Source organism: Oncorhynchus nerka, linkage group LG24 (genome assembly GCF_034236695.1).
Source record: "Oncorhynchus nerka isolate Pitt River linkage group LG24, Oner_Uvic_2.0, whole genome shotgun sequence".
NCBI classification, from domain to species: Eukaryota; Metazoa; Chordata; class Actinopteri; order Salmoniformes; family Salmonidae; genus Oncorhynchus; species Oncorhynchus nerka.
In genome coordinates, this window is record NC_088419.1 from 30,673,084 (window position 1) to 30,685,700 (window position 12,617).

At 45.5% G+C, this 12,617-nt stretch overlaps 2 protein-coding genes and 1 pseudogene across 3 annotated transcripts; 1 reads left to right on the forward strand and 2 right to left on the reverse strand.

Moving 5' to 3' along the window:
- Positions 1-419: 419 nt before the first annotated feature.
- Positions 420-3,067, reverse strand: LOC115107485 (adenylate cyclase type 3-like; annotated as a pseudogene).
- A 1,228-nt stretch (positions 3,068-4,295) lies between these two features.
- On the reverse strand, positions 4,296-6,628 carry LOC115107319 (uncharacterized). Of its 2 annotated transcripts, none has more exons than XM_029630718.2 (2): positions 6,560-6,628; positions 4,296-5,804 (listed from the first exon to the last, which is right to left on the reverse strand). In XM_029630718.2, exons 1-2 carry the CDS (start codon positions 6,576-6,578, stop codon positions 4,819-4,821), a joined length of 1,005 nt encoding a protein of 334 aa, XP_029486578.2. In that variant the 5' UTR covers positions 6,579-6,628; the 3' UTR covers positions 4,296-4,818. The 2 variants fall into 2 exon arrangements, with proteins under 2 accessions (XP_029486578.2, XP_064864884.1); XM_065008812.1 differs by lacking the exon at positions 6,560-6,628 and adding an exon at positions 5,905-6,539.
- Positions 6,629-7,129: 501 nt separating this feature from the next.
- LOC115107842 (alpha-N-acetylgalactosaminidase-like) lies at positions 7,130-11,121 on the forward strand. The gene is made up of 9 exons (XM_029631514.2): positions 7,130-7,231; positions 8,074-8,230; positions 8,408-8,548; positions 8,865-9,076; positions 9,213-9,307; positions 9,422-9,583; positions 9,728-9,925; positions 10,089-10,229; positions 10,343-11,121. The coding sequence occupies exons 2-9, from the start codon at positions 8,145-8,147 to the stop codon at positions 10,544-10,546; spliced, it is 1,239 nt and encodes a 412-aa protein (XP_029487374.2). The 5' UTR covers positions 7,130-7,231; positions 8,074-8,144; the 3' UTR covers positions 10,547-11,121.
- The last annotated feature ends 1,496 nt before the right edge of the window (positions 11,122-12,617 follow it).

Sequence of the window (12,617 nt, forward strand, 5' to 3'; positions counted from 1 at the left end):
ACAAATAAATAAGCAAATAAAATCGGCCGATTAATCGGTATCGGCTTTTTTAGTCCTCCAATAATCGGTATCGGTGTTGAAAAATCATAATTGGTCGACCTCTAGTTCAGGCAGCATGTTGGTGACCAGTGCTTCATCTCAAACACCCTAACCTTCTAGTCATGCACCTCAATTTTTCACAGGAACAGCTTAGGTGACTCACATGTCTGGCAAAGTAGTAGAAGCTTATCCTCATGATAATGACTATCACTGTCATCAGGTACTTGGAAGGGACTACAGATGTCCTGAGGACACAGAGAAGACGGGGGAGAGCGAGAGGGAACATATTGAGTATCCACGGCTTTACACTTTACCTACCTACCATTTCAGTACATGTTTTTAGCACCACTTGAGGGGTTATTGTTCCTCACCTGTAGCTGGTAAATCGTATGAAGTCATATAGTTTGTAGATGTCCCTACAGCTGTAGATGTTGATGACACCCGTTGTCACAACGACCAGCAGCATGAGCCCCAGCTTGACCAGCTGGCTGACCCCGCACCAGTATATGGTGGTCACCACGAGTGACAGCACCGCCATGTAGCTGTGGTGTTTGGGGTTCTCGGAGCAACTCCCTATTCTATCCACTCTTTCCCCTTCTCCTCCTCACTTACGTCTCTTCGTTCTCTCTCCAGCAGCTCCAGGTTCAGTAGTCTGTTCAGCTCCTGTTCACACTCCCTGGCTTCCGTCTTCTTGTTTATCTGACGCTGAGGGCTTGTCACAGGTCAAAGGTCATAAATAGGCTCACAGTGAAATTCACACACTTTAGTCAAATCTATAGGAAATCTTAAACTGAAAAATTGAAAAATCAGGGTCACAGTGTTTCTTGGTAGATTTAAACAAATCTACTTTGAAACAGAAGTATGCACCTCACACACATGGTTATGGGATTAAAAATGTTGAAATGTATTACATTTTGAGTTATGTACATCAGAGAAGACTGAAATATAACAAAATCATTTGACATAGAAACACCGGATTTTCGGCAGGTTTTTAAAAATAATGTTTATTATAAAATTATGAAAAATATTAAAAACATTCCACCCATGAGGTCACTAGGTAATTTGACTGCAGGAAAGGGCTACCTGTTAGGTGTACCTGTGTGTCTTCCTGTTTTCACTCTATTGGCGTGGCCCGGACTGAGCCAATGCTCCCATTGGTCTATGTGGTGTTAATCAACTGGGGAGAGTTTCCATTCTGAAAAACGAGGGGGGAGATAGAGGGAGAGGAATATAAAACATTTCATTTACAGAACCATGCTAGACAGAAAGAGGTCATCTCTCACCACCCCGTTGAGTCTGTTGACCTGGGTGGTTTCCTTGGGGACCAGTAACAGGTAGGTGTCTATGCCTTTCTCCAGCAGGTACTTACACCTCTCCCCTTAGTTTCCCAGCTCTAGGTCAAACTCTCCATAGTCCTCTGGGAGATGTGGACACGCAGGGAGAACACGTGCACGCATGCACTCTCGTCCTTCCCCTAACTTACGAGACGGCCTCCACCATGGCCAGGCCCATTATGATGGCGCAAGCTGTGTGGTCGTCACGGTAACCAGGCAGGCCACAGATACAGTAGTAAGTCTCTCAGGATCTTGATACACAACTGGTGGTGTTGCTGCATGGAGGGGGAGGGTGGAGAGAGGAGAGAATCAACGACAGACATGATATGAATGTATGTCATGAGCTGTGTGTGTTTGTGAGAGAAATAAACAGTGTATTTTAAAAACAGCACAAGGAAGTCGGATGAGTGTGAAAGTCTCATAACATGACATATTGTCGTGTGAGATGAGGAGAGGGAGAGAACAACACAAGGAGACTTCACTTGCTTTGGCAATGATAACATATGTTTCCCATGCTAATAAAGCCCCTTGAACTGACTTGAAACAAGGCCATGGAGAGACAAAGCAAGACATACACGCTGAGGAAAGCTGGTTAAAACCCACTAAATCACCAAACAGGATACTGCAAGAGAGACAGAGACAGAGAGAGAGAAGGGGGGGGCAGAGAAAACAAAATTGCTTAATAGATGTGTTCTGATAAACTGGCTGCACCCATCTCTCAGAAGCCTCCACTGCCTCTTTGGTACTCTGGGAATGCTCTCTCTCTATAGGGCCCATACTGTTTGCTCCACAAATAGTAGCAGTCAGGACAAGCGTAGTAGAGGATGGAGGGCACGATTATTGTCTCATCAGCTGCAGTGACTTCAGACTGTAAATCGAGCAGCACTGAGTGTTCCAGCACATTGCTAACAGCTATAGGTGACAGCACACCTGTAAAGTGGTAAAAGGTCAGTGGGGCATCAGGCCACACACACACACACCTGCTGGGTACATAGCTGCGGGAAGTAGTTTGGGGGTGGGGCTGCTGCGGTTTCTTTCCGTAGGTGAGGGGGAGACGGTGACTGCACACAGGTACAACACCCAGTTAACCAGGAGCTGGGGGAGAGGGGCAGATAGGGGGAGGCATGAACATATCAACATGCTGCTGAAGAGGAAGTTGTGACTGACAGGTTATGAGGGGTGCTGTGGGAGCATTGTGATGCTCAAAACCAATATATGCTTGACCCGAAAATGTGGTCGGAGGCGTTGTATGGATGTTGTGACGCAATTGCGAAGCCTCTGGAGGCATGCAGAGGCCAAATTGAGCTCAGTACCGCATCACCATGTGCCGCCCAAATGATGTAACAATGCGGAGGGCTCCCTATAGCTCTGCACTGACATGATTGGTTGATGGTAGGTGGGGGTGGTAGGTCCTGTATAAACACAAACTCACTTCCTTGACAACAAGCTCTGCTTCAACAACAATCTTCAAAAAATAGCCTCAGCTGTGTCCCACAGATCCCTGCAAAGCTGGCTTGCCTAACCTGATACACAAAGGCAACTGATTAGCTGAGTTTAGAGTGTTGTGTGATGTTTCAGGTCTTCTCCCCTCTTACCGGCCAGTGTTTCACTTACACAAGCACCCACCTCCCATTCTGCCCACACCTCCCAATCTCAACCCACGTCCATCTCTCCTTTACCTGTCTGAGCAGCATGGTTCCCTGCAGGCTGTCCTGGTGCTTCCGTGCGATGATGACCCCCAGCACCAGTGTGTGGTTCCCACAGGACAGGGCTGTGAGCAGCAGGAGATGGACCAGGGTCAGTGAAAGGAACCAGGGTCTGGTAGTTCAGCCCCACGTGCACGGCTATCATCAGCAGGACTATGTATGGTACCTTAGCGCAAGCAACAGATGCCGCAGGGAGCTTGCACAGCGTGTAGAGTACAATAAACCCCGCAAGGCCAACTGCCAGTACCACGACCATTGCAAGTTTGTCCGTCGCACACAACGAGGTCGGCAGTTGAGAAGTGAGGAAAACACCACCAGCACGAAAAGAGTTTCCTGTTGCTCAGTGGTGTAAAGTAGTTAAGTAAAAATACTTTAAAGTACTAGTTACGTAGTTTTTTTTGGAATCTGTACTTTACATTTGACTACTTTTACTTCACTACCTTCCTTAAGAAAATATTGTACTTTTTACTCCATACATTTTCCCTGACACCCAAATGTACTCATTACATTTTGAATGCTTAGCAGGACAGGAAAATGGTCCAATTCACACACTTCTCAAGAGAACATCCCTGGTCCTCCCTACTGCCACTGATCTGGCGGACTCACTAAACACACATGCTTTGTTTGTAAGTTGTCTGAATATTTGAGTCTGCCCCTGGCTAGTCGTAAATTGAAAAAAAAAAAATAAGAATTGTGCCGTCTGGTTTGCTTAATATAAGGAATTTTAAATTTAAATGTACTTTTGCTACATAAGTATATTTCAGCGAATACATTTACTTTTGATACTTAAGTATATTTTAAATCAAATACTTTTACTCAAGTAGAATTTTACTGTATTACTTTTACTGGAGTCATTTTCTATTTGGGTATCTTTACTTTTACTCAAGTATGACAGTTGGGTACTGTTTCTACCACTGCTGTTGCTGCCGTCAGAAGACCTGGCAGAGCCGTTCGAGGGACTCAGCCCAAAGGTGAGACGCATGACGCTTGGCAGGCACACGCAGCAGCCAGGCGTATGACCTGCCCCATGCCCAACGTGACTGCTGCTCAACATTCTCCTGAATCATCTGTGTCTTGGGGAAGGGATGGAGCAGGGAATGGAGAGAATAAGGAAGGGAGAGGTTGGTAGTTCTCATACATCCATCATTAAACCCAAAACCCAGTCCTGCAGCCTCCTAATGACCATCCTCATAATCAAAGACAAATGATACACACCTTTATTTATACTTCAAGTTTATTGGGATTTGTTAGGTCATTAACCTGCCATATAATGTCAATGTATTCTGTAAAGTCTCAGTAACGTACAAATACGTGCACACATACACACAGAGAGAGAATTAGCAGAGATAACACAGTCTGCTGCTGGAAGCCCCTGTCTCAGGCTCCCAATCCACATGTTTTTCCCAGGGCCACTACCGCTGCCACCAGTACTCCTACTGTCCCCAGTCTTCCCAGTGCAGCAGTTCCTAGCGCTGCTGTTCCCAGTGCCCCCGCTCCGAGGGGTGCAGCAGCCGCGGTTACTGTTTCCATGCCGATTCCTCCTATCAGGCGGGTCCCTGTGAGGACCTCACCCCTCAGTTTAATCTGAGTGTGGAACGGACTCTTTGGTGCACCCAGTATAAAGGCCCCCACTGCAACAAAGGTCACTGTTATTATTTCTGCTGGTCCCAGAATGACAGTTCCCAGTGCTAGACCCCAGAAGCCTAGCACCGCACCTACTGCTACAGAGCCTAGAACTACTAGTGTCGTCGCTCTGGTTCTATATTCCGATCCAGCAGCAACACTCGCAGCCCCCAGTGACACCCCTGCAGCCGTGGCTCCCCTAACAGACCCCCTATGCTGCCCCCCGACCCCAGCAAAGCGCATACTGGTAGAATGAGTCTCAGGGTACAAGAGGATGCCACTGCCGCCCCCACCGCCACCCTCGCTGCCCCCTCTGGTCCCAAACTCACCACAGCCACTGTTCCCAGAGCAGCTCCTAGCAATCCTGCTGCCAGGGTCCCCACCCACAGCACTGACCCCAGCATCACAGTCACCTCTGACCCTGTCCCACCTGTATCCCCCGTACCCATAGGGAAACCTACTATTGCCACAACAACTGAGTATAGCAGTAACCTCTCTGACCATTTGCTGTTTCCTTCGGCTCTCTGCTGTATTCTTCTCTCTGATAGGGCCTTCAGTAGGACACAGAGGGACGAGATAGCAATGGCCATAGTAAATAGTCCTGTGATGACGCCCAAACGGCCCATCGCCACACTGAGGTAGAGAGTAGAGAAAAGAACAGAGAGGACCGCGGTCATCTCATTCACGTAAGTGTAAGGGTACACTAGCAGGACCATGACGCACTGGACCAGGAAGTGGCCCCACACGGGGAGTGCGCCCACAAGTGTTCCAGTTACCACGGCTCCCACCGTGATGGTGACCCCTCCAGCAATCTCCGCCGCCTTTGCTCTAGCTCCACCTCCTCCTTCCCTCCCCATCAGTCGCATCACCATGGAGGCGAGGAGAAGTCCGGTTCCCATGGATACCAATGCCGTAGTGAACACCAGGCACGTGGCTACCGCTCCCACCCCCGCCACGCCAACCTCTCCTGCTGCTCGGGCAGCGGTGATCATAAGTGGTCCAGTAGTGGTCAAGTAGGGTTCGGCTGCAGCCAGAGCCGTGTCTCCGATGGCGAACCCAGCCGCTACACTCCTCAGGACCACCTCCACCATTCCAACCACACCTAAGGAGAGACAGAATATGATTCTCTGCTAAATGACTTAAATGTAAATGTAAAATGAGTATGAACAGTTCTGGAAGAGCTACACCCACTTTGAATATACCTAGAGTCTAGACTGAGACCACTCATATTGTCCACCAGGTGTCAGTGAAGGACAAGAGTAGAACAACCAACACGAGAACGCACTGTCACTGAGCTGAAAAAGCTCAATCAAATAAAAAAATGTTGGTCACATACACATGGTTAGCAGATGTTACAGCTATAATGTGAATAGATATTGTATCATTATGGAATGCAGTGACGTGTGGGAAACTTGTTAATAACCAGGCCAGACAACAAAACTGTCAGTAATACACTCTTCCTTCCTTGTCAAGACTAGTCACTCTGTCACGGTATACGGAAACCACACCGCACCCGATCTCTTAACACACTGAAATTCAAACCTGAAAGAGTGACTGACTTACCCGAAAAGTCAACAAACTAAACTCAACAGACCATTTCTGTCCATAGTGTAACGTTATGACGCACAAAGTTTTGGCTGCAATATTCAATGGTGTTTCTACTCAGAGTTTATTGCTCTTAACTCAACTCTGTCATGCCTGCAAGCTCCCTAGGTTTTATTTTAAAAAGCAGGTTCTTACTAAACCTATTGGATAGAATATGTGCTAACAGGTACACGGAGACAGAAAACATACAGAGTAAAATTACAAATCAAAGTTACTTTGAGTGTTAAACTACTACAGACGCGAGTACCTTACCCTGGTCTGTTCCTGCCATAACAGCAAGTGGATCCACTGACTTCCTGTCTTTAGCTCCACCTCTAGGATTCTCATGACATGTGACAAGCACTGCAGTTTTTCCAGTAACTAACCCATTATTATTATTTTTTTTTTTTTAAATAATAAATAATATATATATATATATATATATATATATATATATATATATATATATATATATATATATATCGTTTTTCTTAGTGGCCTTATTACTGTCATTCTTGTTATTAATGTATGACAAGTTGACACATTTATTTTATTACTACTCATTCTTAGACTCCCTTAAGAACTTGCAATGCAAGTAGGTCGCGGTTATGTTTTTCAAAATTCATTTCTCAAGATTTTGTGTGGAGCAGTGAGTATGTCACGTGTCACATCTGTACTTCAAGGAAAGGAGGGAAGGATGCATTTATTTGAATATTATTCTAACAGGGTTTAGGTTCCTTCATAACCGTAATTGCTTCCTTTCCTTCTCACCCTGTCACCGCCCCTCTTTTGTCAGCTGACAACAACGCGCTGGATCATGTGATAACCGCTTCCTCAAATGTGTGATCAGATGTGGTTTGTATTATTTTCAAAGCAGAGCATAGGCGACACCCTTGAGGCATTAACCGAACGCTGCTTTGCAAGCTGTAAAAAAATAATAACCCAGTGAGTATTGAATTCATTCTTGCAAATTTTGATACAGGATTTGTGCTAATTGAATGTCGATTCTTGTTAAATGTATTTGCATCTAAAGTTGCATAGTATCTGTATCAGGCTAAAGTTACTAGACTCCCTTTGAAGAACCAGTCATTGTTACAATGTATCACTCTTGCGGTGTTCTGCTAAGTGATGCGTAGCTACAGTAGTAATTCAAGTCGCTGTTCCCTATCCAAGGACTATATACTTACTGTACGTTACTTGAAATCTATATCAATACGTCAAACCAACTAACATGTTCTCATGTAGGCTAATGGTCAGATTATCAGGGTATTACTATAATGTATCTGTCGTTTCTGCCTAGCTCTGGGCCATATTGTGTCATTAAGTTTTATTTTGTATCCTGGTTTATTTCGTATCCTGGTATTTGCTTGTGTTTCAATGTATGTACTGTGCATATGCACAAGCTAACCATTCCTTGAGTTCAGTTATGATCAGGTGACTTGTACAGCTCAGGTATTATTAATGTGTAGTGTTTGTCTTATAATGGTAAATGGTTAAACAGGTTAGTGTTGTCACGCCTTCTTTGTTTTCCCACCCCTCCTCCTCTCCTACCTCAGTTGGCAGTTGGCACACCCAGTCAGTCATGTGACTCAGGTGTATCAATACACACTGCACATTGACTCTATTCAGTTATGTAGAATGTCCACCAGGGTCATGTTCATTATGCCTGTACAGAAGCAGATACTTTCAAATAAAAGCCATTTACGTGCATTCCTTGTGTTTGGGCAAATCTGGATACATCCCAGTTTTAGTGACTTTGTCCTGTAACAAACGTCTGTCTCTTTCAGGAATGTGATTTGCAGTAGCATTGTGTGTGCTGGCGCTCTTCGTGGCCACCCTGGCCCTGGACAATGGTCTGATGAGGACCCCTCCTATGGGCTGGTTGGCATGGGAACGCTTCCGCTGTGACATCGACTGTCAGAACGACCCCAAGAACTGCATCAGGTAAGACCAAAAATAGGATTCTGAACTCTTCCCATTCTTGGGAATGCCTTTCATAACAAGGAAAGGAGACAAGGTGAGAAAGAGATTTCTGATGCAACATTGACACTTAAAAAAAATAATATAGGCCATAGGAACTCCTGACATTTTCCTCTCTCCCTCTGCTTCGTCCTCCCACAGTGAGGTTCTGTTCCGGGACATGGCAGACAGGCTGGCTGAGGATGGTTGGAGGGAGCTGGGATATGTCTACGTCAACATAGACGATTGCTGGGCCTCCAAGGACAGAGACAGTAATGGACGCCTGCAGGCTGACCCTAAGCGGTAGGCTACTGAACGGAGAAACACACACGTTTTGTTCTCACAAGCACGGTTAATGTTTACAACTTTATTTCACTTGTATCTCATGTATCTTATCTATGTATTGCCATAGTTGTCTACTGTCAGGTGGAATATATCTATGTTGAGGTCGTTGACATGTATTGTACCAATATATTGAGGTCACTGACTTGTCAGTCATATGATACTCATATAGCCCATTCTCTTAGGTGGGGTATATTGGCTTTATTGTGCTTAAACTATTGTCTGTATGAATATGTGTAACATGTCTAACCTGTGTATCTATAACCTTCTCTCTCAGGTTCCCAAGTGGGATCCCCAACCTGGCGAGCTACATCCATGACCGGGGGCTGAAGCTGGGTATCTATGGGGACATGGGCACACTCACATGTGGAGGTTACCCTGGGACCCCCCTGGACAAGATCACTATAGACGCTCAGACTTTCGCTGACTGGAAAGTGGACATGCTGAAGTTTGACGGCTGCTACTCCAACGCTACGGAACAGGAGCAGGGTGAGGAAGGGAGGAGAGTTGGAGGCATGAGTAGGGGGAGAGTTGTGGGTGGACATACTGAAGGTTGAAACGGGAGATAAGTGGTTTACTCAACCCTCAGTTGCTTGCTTGATACAGACACTGTTCTTTCTTATAGGCTACCCTGCCATGTCAAAGGCTCTGAACGCTACCGGACGCCCCATTGGCTACTCATGCAGTTGGCCAGCCTACCAGGGTGGACTCCCACCCAAGGTTAATCAAATTTCATTTAAATAATTCTATATTTTTGTAATAAGTCAATCCAGTTTATATACAGATCATATTTAAACATTTTCTAAGTTGACCTCTTCTACATTTGTTTCTCAGGTGAACTACACCCAACTGGGAGAGATCTGTAACCTGTGGCGTAACTATGGTGACATAGAGGACTCGTGGAATAGTGTGCTGAGCGTTGCTGATTGGTTCTTCAACAACCAAGACATCCTGCAGCCTGCAGCTGGACCCGGCCGGTGGAATGACCCTGACATGGTCTGTCTTTGTCAAACTCTCCATTTCACTTAGAGGAAATGTTGCTATTCAATGAATTAACCAATTTGTCGTGCATATTCAGAGTGAGGAGATGACCGAGGTATGTTTTAGCTTCTGGCTGAACTGACTGTGTGTGTATTCTAGCTGGTGGTCGGGGACTTCGGGCTGAGCATGGATCAGTCTCGGTCTCAGATGGCTCTGTGGGCCATCATGGCTGCTCCTCTCTTCATGTCCAACGACCTGAGGACCATTAGTAGCGGGGCACGCACCATCCTGCAGAACAAGGTGGCCATCGGCATCAACCAGGACCCCATGGGCGTCCAGGGTAGACGCCTGATCAAGGTAAGACCCACATATATCTTATATTCTTATCATGGTCAAATATTCCTCCTGAGTTGTTGTTGAGCTGAATCGAAATGTCCTCAAACTTATTATTCTCTCCTCCTTCGATCTTTTTTTTTTCTCTCTCTCTCTCTCTGTACCTTGCTTCCTGTCTGATTCTCAGGAGAAGAGCGGTATTGAGGTGTTCTGGCGCCCTCTGTCTGATAAGGCCAGTGCCTTAGTGTTCTTCAGTCGTCGTACTGACATGCCTTACCGCTACCAGTCCTCCCTGGGACAACTCAACTACACCACTGGCAGCTACAAGGTCAGTCTGGTCCCGGTTTCTCTAAGTCATATTGCTGGCGTTGCCTCAATCATGCCATTTCATATCTCCTTTTCTCCTTCATGTCCCGTAATCTCTCACCTTCCTTTCTCCAGATCTATGATGTGTTTGCGGAGCGGGAAATGCCCACACTGAAGGACTCCACACACTTTGTTGTGTCCATCAACCCCTCGGGTGTGGTCATGTGGTATATCTCAGCCCCTGCTGACCAGGACCAGGAGAACACTCACATCGGGGGAAAGCTCAGGGGACCCGCCTTCCATCGCCACGCCAACGGTATCTCACCCATCGTACTGTAACCTTCCCCTTTGTCTTTGATGTCTCCTTAAGATGATACCTGTTTTCTCCCAGCTCTACTTTTTCACTAATCCAACATAATATAAGCCATTTAGCAGACTTTTTAATCCAAAGCGATTTAGTCATGTGTGCATACATTTTACGTATGGGTAATCCCGGGAACATTCTCATCAATGAATACCTCAAGGAAGGAAGGAAGGGAGCAAAGTAGTTCTTTCCAGAATGGACAGAGCAAATGCTATTTTAATGTTGTTCCACAAAGATGACAGTTGTCTCCCTGAGATGACATCACTCTACTCAGGAATGTTCTGATTATGCAATCGGCAGTAACCATGATGATGCTGGTCACTGCCACTGTACGCACTGTAGTTTCGTATTTTCACGAGTTTTAATTTAAAAGGTACTCCTATTTTCATTGCACTAGTTTTTAATGTTCTGGATTTTAGGCCTCTGGTGGGAAATGTTTTCAAGGAATATCAGGAAATGATCAGATAGCTTATTTTAAATGATTGATGCTGTGAATGATTTTTGTATTTTCTTAAGTGTTCAAAAACCAATAAACACTTTTTTTCCAGTGTGTATTGTCTTTTCTTTGTTCCTTTTAGTCTACTCACTGAAGCAGTCCTGACTTTCTTTAGATTATTTTGCATTTCTTGTTTTACTTGTGGACTGCAATTCAGCTGCCGAGTACAGTAAGGTCTACACACAATTGGACGGTACGAAGACAGTGACTGGGCAGTTTGTTTGTAGAGGACACAGAAATACAAGGTCACATTAAAGTTGTGTACAGTACTACTACTAGTCATCCTTCCATCTAGCTCTGACAGTGAATGATGACACAGACCAACTGCACATAGAACTAGAATGAGATTATATTTCTATGCAACCGTCATTGTGATGTGACTGATGTCTGATTGAACTCTGCTGCAACAGAACTCCTAATTACTTAGGACTTGCAAGCTCAAAAGATGCTTTTAGGAAACCCGTCCCAGGTCATTTTGAAACGCATTTATCATTATGGCAGATTTTCTGAATTATTTGAAAAAGCATCCTGTTAAGAAACCTGTTAGAACCCTTTTCAGAAAAATGTCCATGTCGTCCAACAGCCGTTGGCCACCACCGTCCCCCCAGAACCTGGTTGAATGCAGCTCTTTGGCTCCCAACACAGTGGCTCCCACCCAGGAAACACCCCTCCAACAGCCACAATGGTCCACCTAACTTCAACAGGCCTTCTACTACACCTTTCAATAGGCCCGTGGAAACACCACCCCTCAAAGTGGCTACATCCACCACCTCTCCTAGTAGGTACACCAGCCCATCCCTTCCAAGTTGGTATCCTACCTCCTGTGGCCCAGCTCCAGTCCTGTAAGGGGACATTATATTGACTATGTGGACTGGACTTAGGGACCACAGGTGAACACCAAGTGCTTCCCTCCACTGGCCTCATCCCTCGATGAAGTACAGTCGTGGCCAAAAGTTTTGAGAATAACACAAATATTCATTTTCACAAAGTCTGCTACCTCAGTTTGTATGATGGCAATTTGCATATACTCCAGAATGTTATGAAGAGCGATCAGATGAATTTCAATTAATTTCAAAGTCCTTATTTGCCATGCAAATGAACTGATTCCCCAAAAAACATTTCCACTGCATTTCAACCCTGCCACAAAAGGACCGGCTGACATCATGTCAGTGATACTCTCGTTAACACAGGTGTGAGTGTTGACGAGGACAAGGCTGGAGATCACTCTCTTATGCTGATTGAGTTCAAATAACAGACTGGAAGCTTCAAAAGGAGGGTGGTGCTTGGAATCATTGTTCTTCCTCTGTCAATCATGGTTACCTGAAAGAAAACACGTGCCGTCATCATTGCTTTGCACAAAAAGGGCTTCATAGGCAAGGATATTGCTGCCAGTAAGATTGCACCTAAATCAACCATTTATCAGGTAATCAAGAACTTCGAGGAGAGCGGTTCAATTGTTGTGAAGAAGGCTTCAGGGCGCCCAAGAAAGTCCAGAAAGCGCCAGGACCGTCTCCTAAAGTTGATTCAGCTGCGAGATCGGGACACTACCA